Source organism: Schistocerca nitens, chromosome 1 (genome assembly GCF_023898315.1).
Source record: "Schistocerca nitens isolate TAMUIC-IGC-003100 chromosome 1, iqSchNite1.1, whole genome shotgun sequence".
Lineage (NCBI taxonomy): Eukaryota > Metazoa > Arthropoda > Insecta > Orthoptera > Acrididae > Schistocerca > Schistocerca nitens.
The window spans coordinates 259,668,820-259,687,998 of NC_064614.1; the positions used below are offsets into that span (position 1 = coordinate 259,668,820).

The following is a 19,179-nucleotide window of genomic DNA, read 5'->3' on the forward strand; positions in this document are numbered from 1 at the left end:
GTTTTCATTACAAAGTCTCTCTACTTCTTAAAGATGGCATGCGGAAGAAGTGCTCCCTTTTAATGTTCACATTATAATAGCCCTTTATGGATACTCTGGAACGCTCAGTATAGCATACACTATGTAATCAAAAGTATCCGGACACCCCCCACAAACAGAAACTCTTTAGGTGCATTGTGCTGCCACGTACTCCACATCAGCAACCTCCATAGTCATTAGACATCGTGAGAGAGCAAAATGGGGCACTCCGCGGAACTCACGGACTTCGAACGTGGTCAGGTGATTGGGTGTCACTAGTGACATACGTCTCTATGCGAGATTTCCACACTGATAAACATCCCTAGGTCTACTGTTTCCGATGTGATAGTGAAGTGGAAATGTGTAGGGACACGCACAGCACAAAAGCATACAGGCCGACCTCGTCTGCTGACTGACAAGAGACTGCCGACAGTTGAAGAGGGTTGTAATGTGTAATAGGCAGGCATCTATCCAGACCCAAGTACTATGACAGTTAGGCAGGAGGTGAGAAAACTTTGATTTCATAGTCGAGCGGCTGTTCATAAGCCACAAATGCTGAATGATGGCTCGCTTGGTATAAGGAGTGTAAACATTGGACGACTGAACAGTCAAAAAACATTGTCTGGAGTGACAAATCATGGTACACAATGTGGTGATCTGATGGCATGGTGTGGGTGTGGCGAATGCCCAGTGAATGTCATCTTCCAGTGTGTGTAGTGCCAACAGTAAAACTCAGAGGCAGTGGTGTTATGGTGTGGTTGTGTTTTCATGGAGGGGGCTTGCATCCCTTGTTGTTTTGCATGGCACTATCACAGCACAGGACTACATTGATGTTTTAAGCACCTTCTTGCTTCCCACTGGTGAAGAGCAATTCAGGGATGACAATTGCATCTTTCAACACCATCGAGTACCTCTTCACAATACATGGCCTGTAGCGGAGTTGTCCTCAAGAAACGTATGTCTGCGAGAGTGGAAGCTGTCATCAACGCTAAGGCTGGGCCAACACCATATTGAATTCCAGCATTACCGATGGAGGGTGCCACAAACTTTTAAGTCATTTTCAGGCAGGTGTCCGGATACTTGTGATCACATAGTGTATCTCTGGGAATGGAGTTGCACGATTTGTGATTAACATATTGCTTTCGAGATGTCTCCACAGGAAGCCATTGGACACACTAAATTTGGGGGACCTTGTAGGCCGTCAAATGTCACAGTTACGTGAAATGATGCGCCATCCAAATAAATGGCTAACAGCTTCCAATGATCATTAAAAAAGTATGTGGTGTTACTGCATTGTGCTGAAACCAGGTTTCCCACGTTAAACATGATGCAGTCCTGGCATACATAATGTCTTAAGTCTATCAACATACAGAGCTGATGTTACTGTTGTTGCAATGCCATCCTCACATTCAAGAAAGTTAGGATGAATCACACCATGAGACAACACAGCACATGAAACTGTAATGTTCGCACTATGTATTGGACACATCTAAAACTGTCAAGGATTTTCCTGTGACAGTAACAGAAATTCTGTCTGTTAACATATCAATTAAGGTGGAAGTGAGCTTCAGTCTCACATCCTCATGTTGTTAAGGAAATTGGTAGCCTTGACCTATTTGCAAAACCCCCTTTGGGACACAGGGTCTCGGATTTAATTGTTGCATAACATGTAACCAACACTTGTGGAACTTTGATTCCTTGTACACTTGGTCACCCAATCTCTAGTCAAGATGCATGTTGTTGAATGGAGAGGTGAAGGCTCTTCGAACACCACCTGGAGACTTCTTTTTCAAGGCCGTACCAGTTTCTTCAACATTATGCACATATGCTGTCATAGCATGAGCAGATAGAATGTGTCCATGGCATTCTAGGTGCTAATGTAATTGAAATACCCTATGTACAGTAGTCACACAATCACCCTGCTTGTAAAAGGCACTCACAGCAATAGCACATCCTGCACTACTTCAATGCTGCACGATTACTAAATGGCAACATGTTTACAACAACTATGCAACAATCCTAACCAACCGGCAGACTACAGTGCTGAAAACACTAACGTTCAAAATTTCCAGTTAACCTGCGTCACATCGTACATACACTAAATCTCATTACAATTATTATATTGCTGTAGGATGCAATCATATATATGGCTAAAAGTTTTGTGAAACAAAATACTTAAAAAAATTCTGTCTAGTGACAACAGAACATACTTTACATTACCCCACAAGAAGAATGATATAGCATCATTAATCATATGAATGTTACCACGTAGCCAGTTCTGCTCTAAAAACTTCCTGGTCTCAATTCATAATGTTCACATGCGGTGAAAGGAGTGAGGAACAGATGTAATCTTTTCAACATAGTACACAAAAAATGATTCAACATATCTACAAAATGTCAGTCATGTTTTTCAGAGAAACAAAGTAGTATACTATCCCCCAAAAAATATACCCAAAGAAGAACACAGAACTAAAAAAAAGATTTAGGAAATTACATATTTGTGTAATTGTGGGCTTCGTTAGTTTTTAATGTAATACGGCATTTATAAGATGAGGGCATGCTGAAAAGTAATCCCCTGAATTTTTGCGTAAAACTCATGAAGCTTTTTAAATAAAACAAACTTTTTTAACATTCTACATCTTTGTTCTGCATGTATGCATATTTATTTCTCAACAATCATAATTGTGATGAACATATATCTCCCAACAAGAGACCAGTTTGTTGATACTGTCGCTGTGGAATGTTTGACTTCAGGTGTCCGATTGCTACTGATATCACAGCGCTCATGTGTGATATGGGATTTCATGCTGAAGGAGATGATGCTTCATGTGTCGACGAACCCTTCTGCAGCTAGAAACTCCATTACAACATGCTGTTTCTCACCCAATGACATAGCTGCACACTGCCATGTTACATGATACAATTTGCAGCCCTCCAGTGACAAAGGGTTGCAATGCATCAGCGAAGCAGGAAAGTCAACCAGGTAATATGCATGAAATGTAATACCTCAAATAATACTGAGACCTGAATTTAAAAAAATCACAGGCATTACTTTTCATCGCGCCCTTATACATGCTGTTCATTAGGCAATAATTTGTTTAGATTTTTGGATTGTACAAATTTGTCAAAAATAATGTATTTGTTTGGTAAAATAATTTAATTGAGTTTATCAGAACGTATGATTTAGTGAGTGAGTGAGTGAGTGAGTGAAACCCCCACCCCTTTGCAGTGAACACACCATCCTGACTCCCCTGACTCACATCCCCCCCCCACCCCACCCCTCCACGCACGCACATACATACTTCGTCCAAAACAAATCATTTTCAAGATGAAGAGTATAAAATTATGAAGACTGTGTCATACTCAGTAACTATTAATCTGTGGAGGCATGCAATGTGTGACATTTTTCTCTTAGGAAGGAAATAAATGCATTTTATAATTACTGATAGAAGTAGCACCTTTTGGATAGAAAAGAATACTTATTCATATACATCTATACTTATTAATTTGAAGGTGAGAGTTATTTAACCAAAGAGTATCTCACCATGCAAGTACGATGTGTTTGGTTGATATCTGCTAAAGCACCTGCTACAAATTTTTCCCATGCTGCAATTGTGTCTGGAGAAACATATTGCTTAAGTAGTGATGCAAATGGTTCCTTCTCACCATGTTGTGCAATGTGATTTGCTATTTTAATTAGGTGTCCCATATAGCCACATCTCACACCACCTGGTTTTGATCTGCAATCAAGTAAACACCATCACATTACACTTAATCTAACTTCTTTTACAGGCACATTGAAACACACAGATAAAAACAGTCACTATGAAAAAAATCTACTATGTCACTTCCACCCTAAACAGTATTTGCTTCTTGGTTCATATACATATTATAAAACTGAGGTTGTTTCAGTTGTGTTTGCTTTCATTTGTTACTTCCTACAACTTATTTGTTTTGAGCAGAAATCTACAGATACCAGTCACCAAGTACTGGCCCCTACCTTGACTGGAGCAGAGGTAGGATTCTTCCTACATGCCAGTCATGAGGTCTGAAGATGGCGTAATGTAGCGCTGCAAATGTTTGATCAAATAAAATAACATCTGGAAATACAGATGGCTGAAGGTGTTTTGATTTGACATTTTATACTGAACAGCCGAAGTCCCATAACCATCTGCACAAAGACAGGCTTACAGAAGTTTTCTGTTATGGTGAATTAGTCTTTGTCATGGTTCACATCTCATTTGGTAACCAGACTGAACCTCGAAATCTACTAGACTCCAACACAGGACGCATTTCAACTAAGAATGGACACATTATTCTACACATATATCTCACTTACTATCATTATAAAATACACAAATAGGATTAAAGCAGTTGCAGGTAATAGAAAAATCACTGATTTTATCAACAGCACCTACCGTCCACCCCTTCATACATGTACTGAAAGACTATCATCCTGCACTGTACGTCACTGAAAATCAGGAACTATGATTTGGTATGGTCTGTATCGCAGAAACAAATACACCGGCAATAATCGGTTCAAACCAACCAATATTATGTAAGTCCCAAGTCACACCTGTCCACTTCTGTACAGTTCACTAAGCAACTACACCAGTATACAACTTCGCATTCCCCCCCCCCCCCCCCTCGTGGTCTGAGCCCTTCCTATCACAACAAACATCAGTCGTGCTCTTAGGATCTGGCAACATTAATGATACAAACTATTGTCATTTCTTCACACTGAGTAAACATTTACCCTGTAAATTACATATCATGCTTGTTTATGTAGTAATTTTACTTACCAACAACAGAAACCATGACAGCAACAAGTTTATGCAAACTTATTCACTAGTAACTCACTGCCAAGTTCAAAATTAATTTGCTCAGAGAGCAACAAAATACTCACTGACATTCAGAGTGTCAATCACATCAGACACATTGCACAAAAACTTATTTGCCTTAATTCATGACAACTACTATTGCTACTACAAATACTTGCCTCTGATCTACTTCTATGCTCTTACTGTTTCTTGTCTTCTATGAGAGGACTTAAAAAAAAAAGAGTTACAAATTATTATAGTAGGCCAGGTAACTTTAATTGAATGTTGTGCTACACATCAAAGTGAAGCAGATACACAAAATTATTTTTCAACAGTCACCGTATCACTACAAACAACAGTCGAAACGTTCTACTAATCGTTCAATTCTTCGGCAACAGAAATTCAATTCTTCGGCAACAGAAATTCACTCCTTGGTCATGTAACCATGTAAGAACTGCTGTGTTAACATCCCCCTCACTGGGAAACTTGCAACTGTTGCAAATCAGTCCCTCAACTTTGCCATCTGTAGTCAACATTGATGTCCTTTTCCCATCAGCGTCACCCATGTCTTTGAAGCATTGTCCAAATTGTTGGAAACATTTCACTAGGGCTGGAGGCCACACTCCATTTGGTCAACATATTGCCAGAAATTTACAGTGAATCAGCATGCAATTTAGACATTTTGCCCATAAGAATCGTCCCATCCCACATACTTCAACTTTGGGCACATTTCCACCAGCCCCGTCATTTCATTCTCACACTCTGATGGACCCATTAACTGTACCACAGCAGAACACTCTCTCTAGGAAACCCAAGACACGTACACTCTGACAATGAGCCACTCTTGTTGGGCAATGGTGTTACCGTAGGACAGCAAGAAGTCCTACTACAGCACTTTCTAGTGGTGAGCCAGCATAACTGTGCAGGTACCAAGGCTTATTCCACACAAGGTAGGACTAGTGAGTACGAAAATATGATATTTAGCACTGGCAGGTTTGCATATTTGTGCTTTACATAATTTTCATGAATAAACAAAACTTTCTGAAAGTCCTTGCTCTGTATTTCCATTTAAATGCTGGAATTGTGAATACATTAACGATTTTTGCTCATATGTACAGATATGTACAAAAAAAAAATTCAGAAGATTCTGGTGGGCTCATTCTATTTTGCATCACAATACAGGAAGCACCTGAGGATGAACATTTCCCTTGCAAACTTACATTCAACAATGAAGGAACCTCCCATTTATCAGGAAAGATTAATCGAGATTAATCGCCACAATATGAGAGTGTGGGGCACTGAATATCCTCTGAAATTATTGTGCATGAACAAGATTCACTGAAGGTTAAGGTTTTCTTGCCATGTCAAGGACAAAGATGTACGGGCCAGTTTTCTTCTGTGGGAAGACTGATAGGTACATCACCTTGATATGTTGCACAGTTGTGGTTGTTTCCCCAACTGACTGCTGACTCCGAGAATTTTATCTTCCAACATGACAGGTAAGCCCCTCACAGGAGAATCAATGTTCATGCTACTTACACGAATGACTTCTGCATTGCTGGATTGGGCGTAGTAGTGGTGATGATGTGGCTCTGTTTCCTTCGACACCCAGCCCCAGTCGCCTGACTCATCAGCATGTAAATTTTTCCTTTGTTGATAGATTAAGGACTGTGTATACCTATTCCCTCTGCCAGGAACACTGGGACAGCTCAGAGAATGCACCAGTGCTGCTGTGATGACCCCTGAGAGGATGGTGCTATATAAGGTATGAAACAAACTTTACCACCACTTAGACATGTGTTTTAAGACCAGAAGGGCTCTCAGAACATTTATAAAGTGCAAAATGCAAACTTGAGCGAGTTTGCAGTTCTATTCATGCATCAGCCATATCTGTACGTATAACTTGAGCGAGTTTGCAGTTCTATTCATGCATCAGCCATATCTGTACGTATAATATTTTGGAAAATAAAAAGCTTTAAAATTTATAGTGGCCCTGTATTATACCTAATAGCAATAAACAGACCTTAAGTTCACATTGAAACTGGTGTAAACAATCCAGAGGCAGCTGTACTCACAATGATTTCCAATGTACAACATACAACTACAAAAAGTAGAAAGGTATATTTGTTCAGTAAGCTCAAGAAGAACTGTGGCTGGAATCTACAGGAGTACGGTATTTACTTGAATCTAAGCCGCACTTTTTTTCCAGTTTTCGTAATCCAAAAACCCGCCTGTGGCTTAGAATTGAGTGCAAAGTAAGCGGAAGTTCTGAAAAATGTTGGTAGGTGCCGCCACAACTAACTTCTGCTGTCGAATATATGTAGCGCTACACAGGCATGCTTTGCAGGCACAAAACCTCTGCGTCATAAAAAAAAAAAGTGGAAGACAAGCTTTTTTTTCTCCGCCCCGAGTTTTTCGACCACTGCATTTTCATACATTATCCAACGAAGTAAATACAAATTTTGTATTGTTCATCTTCGAATGTAGCAGCATTTCAACGTACTACGAAAATCCGACTGGCGAGACTGTTTGGGATGTTTGTCAATATGGCCAACTCTACGTTCTGAATTCTTTCCCACCTGTGAGAAGAGATGGTTGCTAATAGGAACTTTTATGAATTGTTAATCACATGCAGTATTCTCTTCATCATAAGAATAATATGAATATAAACATTTTACCATGTATTCTTTCGTGATTGCTGCTATCTCATTTAAATCCTGTCTGCCTAATAAACTATGAAACTAGAGTGAGACAACACCAAACGCGGAAGAATATATATCATGTCATGTTTATATTCGTATTATTCTTATGCCTAATAGTGATACAGTCAGAAATGAAGCACGGCAATTGGCTAGATTTTTAAATCTACGATGAGTAATTTCGGTGCAGAATGTAATGTACTAAAAGAGGAGCCAGCAAAGATTTTCAAATGGAGAAAAATTTTCGCTAAACTCTCGTTCAGAACATCATCTAAATCAATTCAAACCAGACGAAGCACATGAAAAAGGAAGGGTACCCACATAAATACGGACGGAGCGCCTGACGCATAGCAAAGGCTACCTGGTAAAGCTTAACTGCTAAGCTTACGACTCGAACCAAACTACTGTAGCTGTATCGTCATTCATTCAACCTAAATTATGTCTCATATTATAATGTTCCAACTTTGTTTCGATTTGCAGGTGCGGCCTAAAACTTCTCTCACCTTGAATTAAGAGTCTCAAATTTCAGGTGCGGCTTAGATTCGGGAAAATATTTTTTCCTTGATTTAGAGTCTCATTTTTCAGGTGCGGCTTAGATTCGAGTAAATACGGTAGATGACTAAGCACTGGATATACACGTATTTCCAGGGACACTGTCAGTTACAAAACTTTTAAAGAAACGATGGCCACCCGTAACAGATGTAAAATAATGCACAGGATTATAGAGAAGAGACAGATGAAACACACGTGTGAAACCTTCGATGACTGTCACAACCAAATCTTACAAAAAAGATTGGAAACTGTAAAGTTTACATGGTGTTTGCCACAAGAAAAGGAAACAGATGTTGTCAACCCTTATTCATCGGTCAACAGCAAGGAGTCAAGAATAAGAATTTAAGGCTCATCTACTTTGTGATTTCTTGGTGTAAATTGTTGTACCTAATTGCTGCGGAAGGAAGGAAGGAAGGAAGGAAGGAAGGAAGGGAGAAAGATGCTGTGAGCTGTTGGCGATAAGCGTATCCAGATATGCTGAAACTCCGTGACGGCAAAGGGAATATAACAAGCCAGGAGCCAACCACTGAAAGATATGCCAACAGTCATCAGGCTTAATGCATTAATTGTTAAGAAGTACCAGTAGTGCTGCTCTTTAGTCAAATTTTAATGATTCCTTGACTTTAATATGAGTCTTATCCGAGTATGTTTTCAATCAGGGCATTGTACAGTTACCTGTACACGGGCGTACGGTTTTGATCTGGGCATAGTCGTGTTGCCACACCAAGTCGGTTAAGTCAGCTTGGCATCTTAGCTTCAGATTATTATTGAATGGTTGTCACAGGGTGATTTAGAAAAAGCTTCTAAAGCAAATTATCCTACAGCTAATGGTGTGTATTCTTTATTTACCATTAAGTATCGAATGGAATTTGAGTTATTGGTCAGTTTAAGGGTACTGTATTAGCAGTTTATTGGGTTGGTAAAATCTCAAATGATCATAACTCAGATGCAACTGTATGGAGTAATATTTGGATTGATGTAAGTTCCTATTAGTTCCAGCTTATAATACTGACTCTGCGCAGAAGCATTTGGAGTGAGAGTAGTTTCCGTTTTCACGGTGTATGAAGCACATACTGAGTTCCTTTGAGTGCATGTGTTATACTCAAGAACAGATCAGTCTTGCTCTCATCCTGTACATTAAGTCTACCCTGACTCGCAGTTCTGGGTGACTTTCCCGAAATCTACCCCATTCCCTAGACCTCTCCAGTCCTTTTCCTTCACCCTTCTTCCTTCCCCTTTAAGCTTTCTGCCTGAAGGATGAGCCACTGGCTCTGAAAGTTTGCAAAGCACAACAGTCTTGTGTGTGTATTCTGACACCACTTTGTGAGTAGATTTTTTATCGATCCAATTAAATAATTTTATCAAAAACAGATTTGTTGTAGCAGCAGACACTATCTTATCATTAATGGCAGTTCTTAAGCCTCATTTGCCCTGAGCTTAGGAAGTTTATTTTATCGAATTACCATTTTCATTATGGTATCAAGGAACCATTGAATGGGACAACATTCAGTATACTGATCACTTTATGGGAAGCTGGTTCGATTTAAAGTGTACGGTGTATGTTACATTGCATTTAGGAACTTTCGGGTAATTGAACATGTATCAATAATTACAGATTTCTGTAGTTGTATATATACGTTTGGATGTATCTGTATTGCGTTGATTTACTGGTGGATATTGTGTGGTATGACTCCTGTAGTTGATAGTGTAATTGGTATAATGTCAACTTTATCCTGATGATGTCAGGTTTGTTATGTGGTGGTGTTTTATCTGTTATAATGGTTCTGTTCCAGTATAATTTGTATTCATCCTTCTCCAGTACATTTTGTGGTGCATACTTGTATGTGGGAACGTGTTGTTTTATTAGTTCATGTTGTATGGCAAGTTGTTGATGTAATATTTTTGCTACATTATCATGTCTTCTGGTGTATTCTGTATTTGCTAGTATTGTACATCCGCTTGTGATGTGATCTACTGTTTCTATTTGTTTTTTTGCAAAGTCTGCATTTATCTGTTGTGGTATTGGGATCTTTAATAATATGCTTGCTGTAATATCTGGTGTTTATTGTTTGATCCCGTATTGCAATCATGAATCCTTCCGTCTCACTGTATATATTGCCTTTTCTTAGCCATGTGTTAGATGATACGCGTGCTTGCCATGTAGTGTTTTCTTTTTCCAATTTACTTTCTTCGTATCTGTTGATGTTATGTGATCTAAAGGGTTATAGAAGTGGTTATGAAATTGCAATGGTGTAGCCGACGTATTTATATGAGAGATTGCTTTGTGTATTTTACTAGTTTCTGTTCGTTCTATAAAGAATTTTCTTAAATTGTCTACCTGTCCATAATGTAGGTTTTTTATGTTGATAAATCCCCTTCCTCCTTCCTTTCTGCTTAATGTGAATCTTTCTGATGCTGAATGAATGTGATGTATTCTATATTTGTGGCATTGTGATCGTGTAAGTGTATCGAGTGCTTCTAGGTCTGTGATACTCCATTTCACTACTCCAAATGAAGAGGTCAATATTGGTATAACGTAGGTATTTATAGCTTTTGTCTTGTTTCTTGCTGTCAATTATGTTTTCAGTATTTTTGTTAGTCTTTGTCTATATTTTTCTTTTAGTTCTTCTTTAATATTTGTACTATCTATTCCTATTTTTTGTCTGTATCCTAGATATTTATAGGCATCTGTTTTTTCCATCGCTTCTATGTAGTCGCTGTGGTTATCCAATATGTAATCTTCTTGTTTAGTGTGTTTTCCCTTGACTATGCTATTTTTCTTACATTTGCCTGTTCCAAAAGGCATATTTATATCATTGCTGAATACTTCTGTTATCTTTAGTAATTGGTTGAGTTGCTGGTTTGTTGCTGCAGTAGTTTTAGATCATCCATGTATAACAAATGTGTGATTTTGTGTTGGTATGTTCCAGTAATATTATATCCATAATTTGTATTATTTAGCATGTTGGATAGTGGGTTCAGAGCAAGGCAGAACCAGAAAGGACTTAATGAGTCTCCTTGGTATATTCCATGCTTAATCTGTATTGGCTGTGATGTGACATTATTTGAATTTGTTTGGATATTAAGTGTGGTTTTCCAATTTTTCATTACTATGTTTAGGAACTATCAATTTAGGATCTAATTTGTATATTTCCAATATTTGTAGTAACCATGAGTGGGGTACACTATCAAAAGCTTTTTGGTAATCAATGTATGCGTAGTGTAGCAACCTTTGTTTAGTTTTAGCTCGATATGTCACCTCTGCATCTATTATCAGTTGCTCTTTACATCCCCGTGCTCCTTTGCAGCAGCCTTTTTGTTCTTTGTTAATAATTTTGTTCTGTGTTGTATGTGTCATTAATTTCTGTGTAATGACTGAAGTTAATATTTTGTATATTGTTGGTAGGCATGTTATGGGGCGATATTTTGCTGGGTTTGCTGTGTCTGCTTGATCTTTAGGTTTCAGATTATTATTATTATTATTATTACTAAAAATTGGGATACAGTGTGCATTAGCCATCAACATATGAAATAGTACAGATCTGCATGAATATTAAATTGTTAGGGGTCAAGTGGAAGTGCCACCAATTTCATTTTTGTGGAAGAGGCCCAAAAAATGTCTCATTACACTGGCTCTCAGTTTCAGCGAAGTGTACCTGACATTTTATGAGAAATCAACCCAATGTAGAAGTGTTCAAAAAAGAACAAATTATGATCTTCTTATTCAGTAGTTAGCTGATGTATTAGTAAAACCTTATGGTTTCTAAGACAAACAAATAATAAAAAATATTAACTGAATTAATAAAATATTTTTCCAAAATCAAAACTCTCATGAAGAGCATAGGAAAATGTAAAATATTTCTCATATTCAGATTGTCATTATTCCACCCAGTATTTTCATATGTTACATTCAGATTATGTTTTAATTCCACTGGAATGAATCACAGTCAGTTATTGCATAAACTTCAGTCTTTAAAGACAAAGAGATATGTGTACAGAGGAAATCAAAGAGTGTTACAAACAGAAAATAAAGAATATAGTTTTACAATATTTGAACAAAATATCCATATCTAAAATTGACTGTACTCAGGTGAACAGTATCTCTGCCCCATGATTAAACAGATATTTGCTATTCGAACATCCTGCAGCTGGATCCTAAGCTTACTTGTGTTTCGCACGCCATCTGTTACGGATGGATCTCAAGATAACTCTTATTTCCTGAAACAGTCTGTAGATGCCATCAGCTGTTAGACATTTTAACTACTTCATCTATCTAGGTGTTCACACCAGTAGTCAATAAATCAAACTTGATTGCCCTCATGTACTTTTTGCTTATTTAGCATTCCAAATGTATTTTGGTATTTCAAATAGTTATTATTTTCGTCTTTTTAATCCCTCCTGCTTATACAGATGGCCTTATTCAGAAAAGTGAAGGAAATGAATGAATCTCAAAAACTTTTGGAGGTTTTTATGATGATTATTCAGATGTTTCTGATGACTTAAGGTAATCTGAGCGACAATGACATCATTAAGACCCATAAATAAACATAAGATGGCAGTGTTTTCAAGAGATTCCGACAATAATGAAAGTTATTCTGTTCTTGTGAATGGTTACTTTTGTCATAATGTTAACTCATTCGACTCAATGCCTGAGCCTTCAGTTGAGCACTGGCTATGCCAGTGCATGGGTGACACTCTGGCACTTTCTCAAGTTTGTTAATTTGTACATAACAAAAGTGGATTGAATGATATTTTGGAAACTTTAAGAGACAAGTTAATACTTAACTGAAGTTTGGCACAGTATTTTAGCGTGGAGAAAGGGGTAAGCTGGATAAAATTGCAATTTTAGGTATTTTTATATTGACCTGAGCAGAGATACTAATTGTTTAGGTTGCATGTAGCTTTCAATGCACATTTTTTACGTGTCAACCATTATGTTCATTTTGCTTTATTCAAAATACTGAAAGAGATAATTTAGTTCAGTTTCAATTCTTAATCGTACAGTCAATCTACACTAGCGACATGTTATAGTTACCAAGTACTAAGCTCTTTTTTGATTGATTACATTATAAGTACAGAGTACTTACGTGCCATTTCATGGGTTGCATTACAAGTTTGCGCCAGAGCACATTGATGACACAGTACATGAACCTATGAGAAAACCCAAAGAAATTCTGGTCATATGTAAAGGCTGTCCTTGGTGCCACGTTAATATCTACACACAAGAACAACGGAGGAAATGAAATTAACGATAGTACACAAAAGCAGAAATTCTGAACACCTTCTCCAAACTTTCCTTTACAAAGGAGATGCCGGAGTATCTACTACAGTTTCACTCTCACATCACTGCAAAGGTGAGTGATAAAGCGGTGTTGAGAAACATCTGAAATCATCCCTCGAGCTTTCAGAGCCCGTATCATACTCTACACTGAATTTGCAGCTTAGTTAGTCTTTTTCTTAGTCTCAAGCAAAAACCTACACAAAGTAGTTGGAAGAGAGCAGAGGTCACACCTACCTACAAGAAGAACAGGAGAAGTGACCCACAAAAATTCCAACACTACAGACATCTATCAGTTTTAGATTCCTAGAACATATTCTGATCTCAAACACATAAGGTGTCATCAACAGAATGGCCTCCTCCATGCCAACCTGCATAACTTCCAGAAACGCTTACAATGCAAAACTCAATTCTAGCTGTTTTCAAATGAGACACTAAAATGCATGTAGCAAAGGTCATAAAGTAAATGCAATATTTCTCGACATCCAAAATGCCCTGAATTCAGCACCTCATTGATGCTTATTAACAAGAATACAATCATAGGTGGTATGCAGCATGTTATCTTGTACGGAGAATCACCAACTGATTTAGAAGTAACTTCAAACATGCCCTAGCAAAGCATGTTGGGACTTTTGCACTTCATGTTGTATATTAAATGACCTGCCGGACAACATCTACAGTAGTTCCATATTTTTGATGATGAGGCACCTATAAAGAAGAACACTCTTTGGGACACACACACACACACACACACACACATTCTTCAAAAAGCAGGTTTTGGTAACATTTAATTCAGATGCAAAGATTGGCAAGTTGCTCTGAATGGTCAAAATTGCAAAACTGTGTAACTAAAAAACAAACTAAGGTTCATATAACTTATGCGAATGAAATGAATTTCTTACATCGATTAGAGGAAATGCATTTGAATGACTAATATTTTAATTGAAAAGGGCAGACTTCTACTCACCATATGGTTGAGACCTTTCAGCCAAAAGACTTTATTCTAAAAGAAATACCACACACAGTCACACAAGTGTAATATATACACACACATGACCACTGTTACTGACCTCTGGATGATGAGTAGCAATCTATTCTTTTCATAATATTGTCATCATTCCAACCTATCCTATTGTTGTGGTTGACTGAGGTTAGATTTTGTGTTGAATTTGCAAACCTACTTTGACATGTGTAGACTTCCACTTACTTTTCAATCTACGGCCAGTACCATTAGTGGAGAAATGGAATTGTCATGGGAAGCCTGTTGTCACCTGTTATACAGGTATATAGACAATATTTATGTTGTTTAGCCTCATGGCAGTGAGAATTTGAACAACTTTTTAAAATACCTGAATATTTGTTTCAAGATGGAGGTGGGAAGGACAGCTGCCTTCCCTTCCTTGATATACTGGCCAGGAGGAAAGTTGACAACAGGTTAGGGAGACATGCCATTTACAGGAAGCCCACTCACACTGATTTGTGTCTACGGACTGACAGTTGTCAGCGTGAAGGGGTACTTGTACCTTGGTTCACAGAGGCCATATCATGTCAGACCCTGAGAGTTTGTCATCTGAGTTAGCCCACCTTGAGATCTCTTTGTCAGAATGGTTACAGTAAAAGACAGATTAGACATGCATTGTGCTATCGACCAACTGAGCACCAGGTAAGTGGTGATAATACCAAGGTAGCACCGAAGTATAAGGCCTTTTTGCCTTACACAGGGAACATTTCCAACACAATTGGCCACATTTTGTGGAAATATGACGTTAAACGTGTTTTTCAACCAGCATCTAAAGTTAAGAGTCCTTTTAGATTCTGTGAAGGATGATTGTTGAATAAGGGGGGCACCTACCGCATTCCTTGCAATTGTAGCACATCATATGACAGTCACACTATTGGGACTGTGGACGACCAGTGTACCGAGCTTAAGCGTCACACACACTTAGGACACCTGAGCGAATCTGCTATTGCATAACAATGACTTGACGTCAGTCAGTCTATGGAATATAACAATAACAACGAAGGTTCTGGAAAGCACTTCCAGCTATTGGCATGGTGCCATTAAGGAAGCAGTTGAATTTAAATTAGCAAGCAAAACTTATTAACAGAAATGGAAGTTCACTACCAATAAATTCTGACATTGGCCATCTGGGATTGTGTGATGGCATTAATATTTACAGTCTCTCTCTCTCTCTCTCTCTCTCTCTCTCTCTCTCTCTCTCTCTCCCCCCCCCTCCCCCGTGCGTGTGGGGGGGGGGGGGGGCAGCGGCATAGTTTCTCTGCAAACAGAGGTTTTAAATGCCCTTTCCTGGCATTTACTTGTTGCACTTTTGACTTGAAAGTGACAGGTGAAGTACCCCTGTCAAAGTATCGGCAATTGTCTACGTCACCTGGCTGCATTTGTTTAAGTTAATTGAATATAAACTATCCTCTGAAACTTATGAAGTTGCAAGAACCAATATTAAGCGATAAAACTAGGAATTATTGAATGGGGGGGAGGGGGGGGGGGAATCTACCGCATTCCTTGCAATTGTAGTACGTCATACGACACACTATTGAGACTGTGGAGGACCAGTGTACCTCGTATGTACTACTCTAACAAGGAGTGAGAGGATAAGATTAAAATCATCACAGTGCACACAAGAATGAAAGAGGAAGAAGCCCAAAGATGTAGCGCAATGGGAAGTACTCCCTACCTTGCATTCAACAGTAGTTCTGGCAGAGTTTGGATGTAGATTTAGATTTGCCTATAGTATTTTCCAGTTATTCATCTACATTTTTGTGCAAATTCAATCATGGAGAACAGGCTTTCATACTCATTCATGCTATACTCAAGAAAATGCAGTTCTGTGGGCCATCAGCATTAACTCTGAATGAAAGTGTCATCTACGACTTGTGAAGTGTTCCTCCATGATGTTTTATTTTCTGAGGAAAAGATTATACTTATAACCAAACAGGCTTCAGCTGCAAATATCAATTTCAATAAAATCCTTCTGGGTGTACTACTACATCATAATACAACAGTGTTGTGGTTTTCAGTCCAGAGACTGGTTTGATACAGCTCTCCATGCTCCTCTATCCTGTGCAAGCGTCTTCATCTCCAAGTAACTATTACAACCTACATCCTCGTGAATCTACTTGGTGTATTCATCTCATGGTCTCCCTCTACGATTTTTATCCACCATGCTTCCCTCCAATATTAAATTTGTGATCCCTTGATGCCTCGGAACGTGTCCTCCCAACCAATCCTTTCTTCTAGCCAAGCTGTGCCACAAATTCCTGTTCTCCCGAATTCTATTCAGTACCTCCTCATTAGTTACGTGATCTACCCATCTAACCTTCAGCATTCTTCTGTAGCACCACGTTTATATCCTTACGATATCAAATTAGCTAGGATTTAGTCCAGTCTGCAGAACATTTTTCAGAGCACTGAATAAACACCCTGTGGAGAACTACTGCAATAAAGTCTAATGTTAATAAGGGACCATACATCCAGAAGGATATTGAAGGTAGCCAAATGCTAAAGACATTCAATTTTTTTTTTTCGCCCCCATACACCACACATCCCAATTGATTTGCTTATTTCTCCCTGAAAATTTGTTTCTTCAATAGCGCACAAAATCATCTATGACGCTCCATTATTTATGGAGGTGGTAGCAATTTTAGGGGCACTACCGTAGAAGCAATTTATCCATGTGTCCATTTCTGGAGGATTCTCTGCCACAGTTGCCTAATCTGTGTTTAAATGATTTTAAAAACAATATTGGCATCCAACAAAGAAACAAATAATAATTTACTGTCTGACAAAAAAATGAAGCACTGAAAAGAGGAGGAGGAAATAAAATTAAACTTCACAGGCTGAGTGGCTATGTGAAGTTATTTCCGTGATTGCAATATACAAATATACAAAGAACTTGACAGTATAAGCCCACTTGTTAGTATGATGTTGCACCCCCCTCTTGCCTGGTGAATGCACTGATTCAGTTAAGAAGCATGTCATTAAGACATTGAATCCTCTCCCGAGGCAAGTTGGCCCACAACTGTTGCAACTGGTCCTTGATATTCTGGATACTGGCACTGGGGGTTTAGCATCCGAGCTGATGCCACCCATGTTCTATCGAGTTACATATTTTAAGATATTGCTGACCACAGTTTTATCTCAACATCACATGGACAGTTCAGAGAGATTATTTCATGAGTGGATGAGCATTGTCCTGTTGAAATATGACACCATGATATTGTTACGCGAGGGTAACAACTGAGCATGGAGGATGACCATAAAGTACTGTAATGGCATTGGAGTTTCTCGGTCACTACTATCTATGACCTGATGTAATTCCTGATGGCTTCCAACACCATGACTCCATGGGTAACTCTTACTGCACCCATCCAAAAAATTAGAAGAATATGACCTCTCCCCATGTCACTGTCACACTTGCATACAATGATCATCCATCAAGATTCATCAGTGAACACAATGCAACACACTTCATCAACAATCCCTGCTTCCAGGTGATGGCTTTACTCCAAACACAACCGTTCGTGTTGTGGTCTTAATAGCAGCTTACACATGGGACAGCAATTCCCTAGTTTGGCTGCTGCTAGTCTCCGACCAAAAGTGATGAGGAGTTACAATGCATTTAGTGCACAATACGGCAATCCTGTCTAGTGGCCACACGTGGTTGACTGAAAGCCTGATGTCAAGTATGCCTGCCCTCATGTTCCCATGAAGGTCTAATATCAGACTACTGTCACAACTGAATGCCCCTCAAATCTTGGTATTACACAATGTGACCAGTTGGCCAAATGGAGACCCACTATGAGGCCCCTTTCATATACTGGCAGGTGCTTATAACATTGTCACATGCGAGTGTGTGGCATGTCAGTGTACTTCAAAGTGAACACTCAGCATCTGATGCTGTCCATACCCCTTATATACCTTAACAGACTTGATAATAAAACTATACGTGAACGACAATGGTGCACTCTGATGCACGTTTTACGTGTCACACAGAATTGCAACTCTAACCAGTTACAGACCAGCTAACGGTGTGTATGCATACAAAGTTACACAGACATCCTATCACATTTTCTGTGTGCTTCCCTTTTTTGGTCAGGCAGCGTACATAATATTCAACTGCTTAATGCAATAAAACGCAGTACAATAAATTTGTATGACAAAAAAGGAGGCAATGAAAAAATAAGAGGAAGGAGAAAGAAGCAAAGAAAAAATCTTTATATTTGACAAGTACATTTCAAAACACAAGCAATAAAATGTTTCGAAGCAGGTACCAATAATAGACTGGAAGGAATGTAATCGAAACACCACCATACAGAAGTGTGCCAATCATTTCTGAGGAAATTGCTTTACTTACTGTTTCGTATCATTGTCTTCCCACGCATCAAGGATTCGCTGAAGGAGTTTGCACTGTATGAAAACCTGTAATAAATGTTGTAAATTACTTTTGATTGCAATTAAAATAAAGCTAGTATGTGATGCACTGAACAATTACTATTAATATGAAAGAGTATCAAAATGACTTACATGTGATAGAAGAACATACGTCTGGGAGTCATCACTATTTGTACACGTTAGTTCTGAATTCAGAGCAAATGCAATACACTTTTCCACTTGTGTGTGTAAGAAGTTGTTCCACGTGTACTTGAAAAATAGATCCTAAAACAATTGATGGCATTAAAATTACAACTGTAAGAGGACATTATACACAAAAAAACTGTAAAACAGCTGTCTTCACCTACCAGTAACATCATTCACACATCGCCTTAACCAAGTAATGCATGATGACATATC

At 38.5% G+C, this 19,179-nt stretch overlaps 1 protein-coding gene across 4 annotated transcripts in view; it reads right to left on the reverse strand.

The window, feature by feature from the left end:
* Positions 1-19,179, reverse strand: part of LOC126247510 (serine/threonine-protein phosphatase 6 regulatory subunit 3) — a 182,833-nt gene that overhangs the window by 64,794 nt on the left and 98,860 nt on the right. For all 4 annotated transcript variants that reach the window (XM_049948489.1, XM_049948490.1, XM_049948487.1 and 1 more), the window contains 3 exons: positions 18,913-19,044; positions 18,743-18,807; positions 3,563-3,758 (listed from right to left, as the gene is read on the reverse strand). In XM_049948489.1, coding sequence (XP_049804446.1) covers positions 3,563-3,758; positions 18,743-18,807; positions 18,913-19,044 — 393 coding nt within the window. The remainder of the gene's footprint in view (positions 1-3,562; positions 3,759-18,742; positions 18,808-18,912; positions 19,045-19,179) is intronic.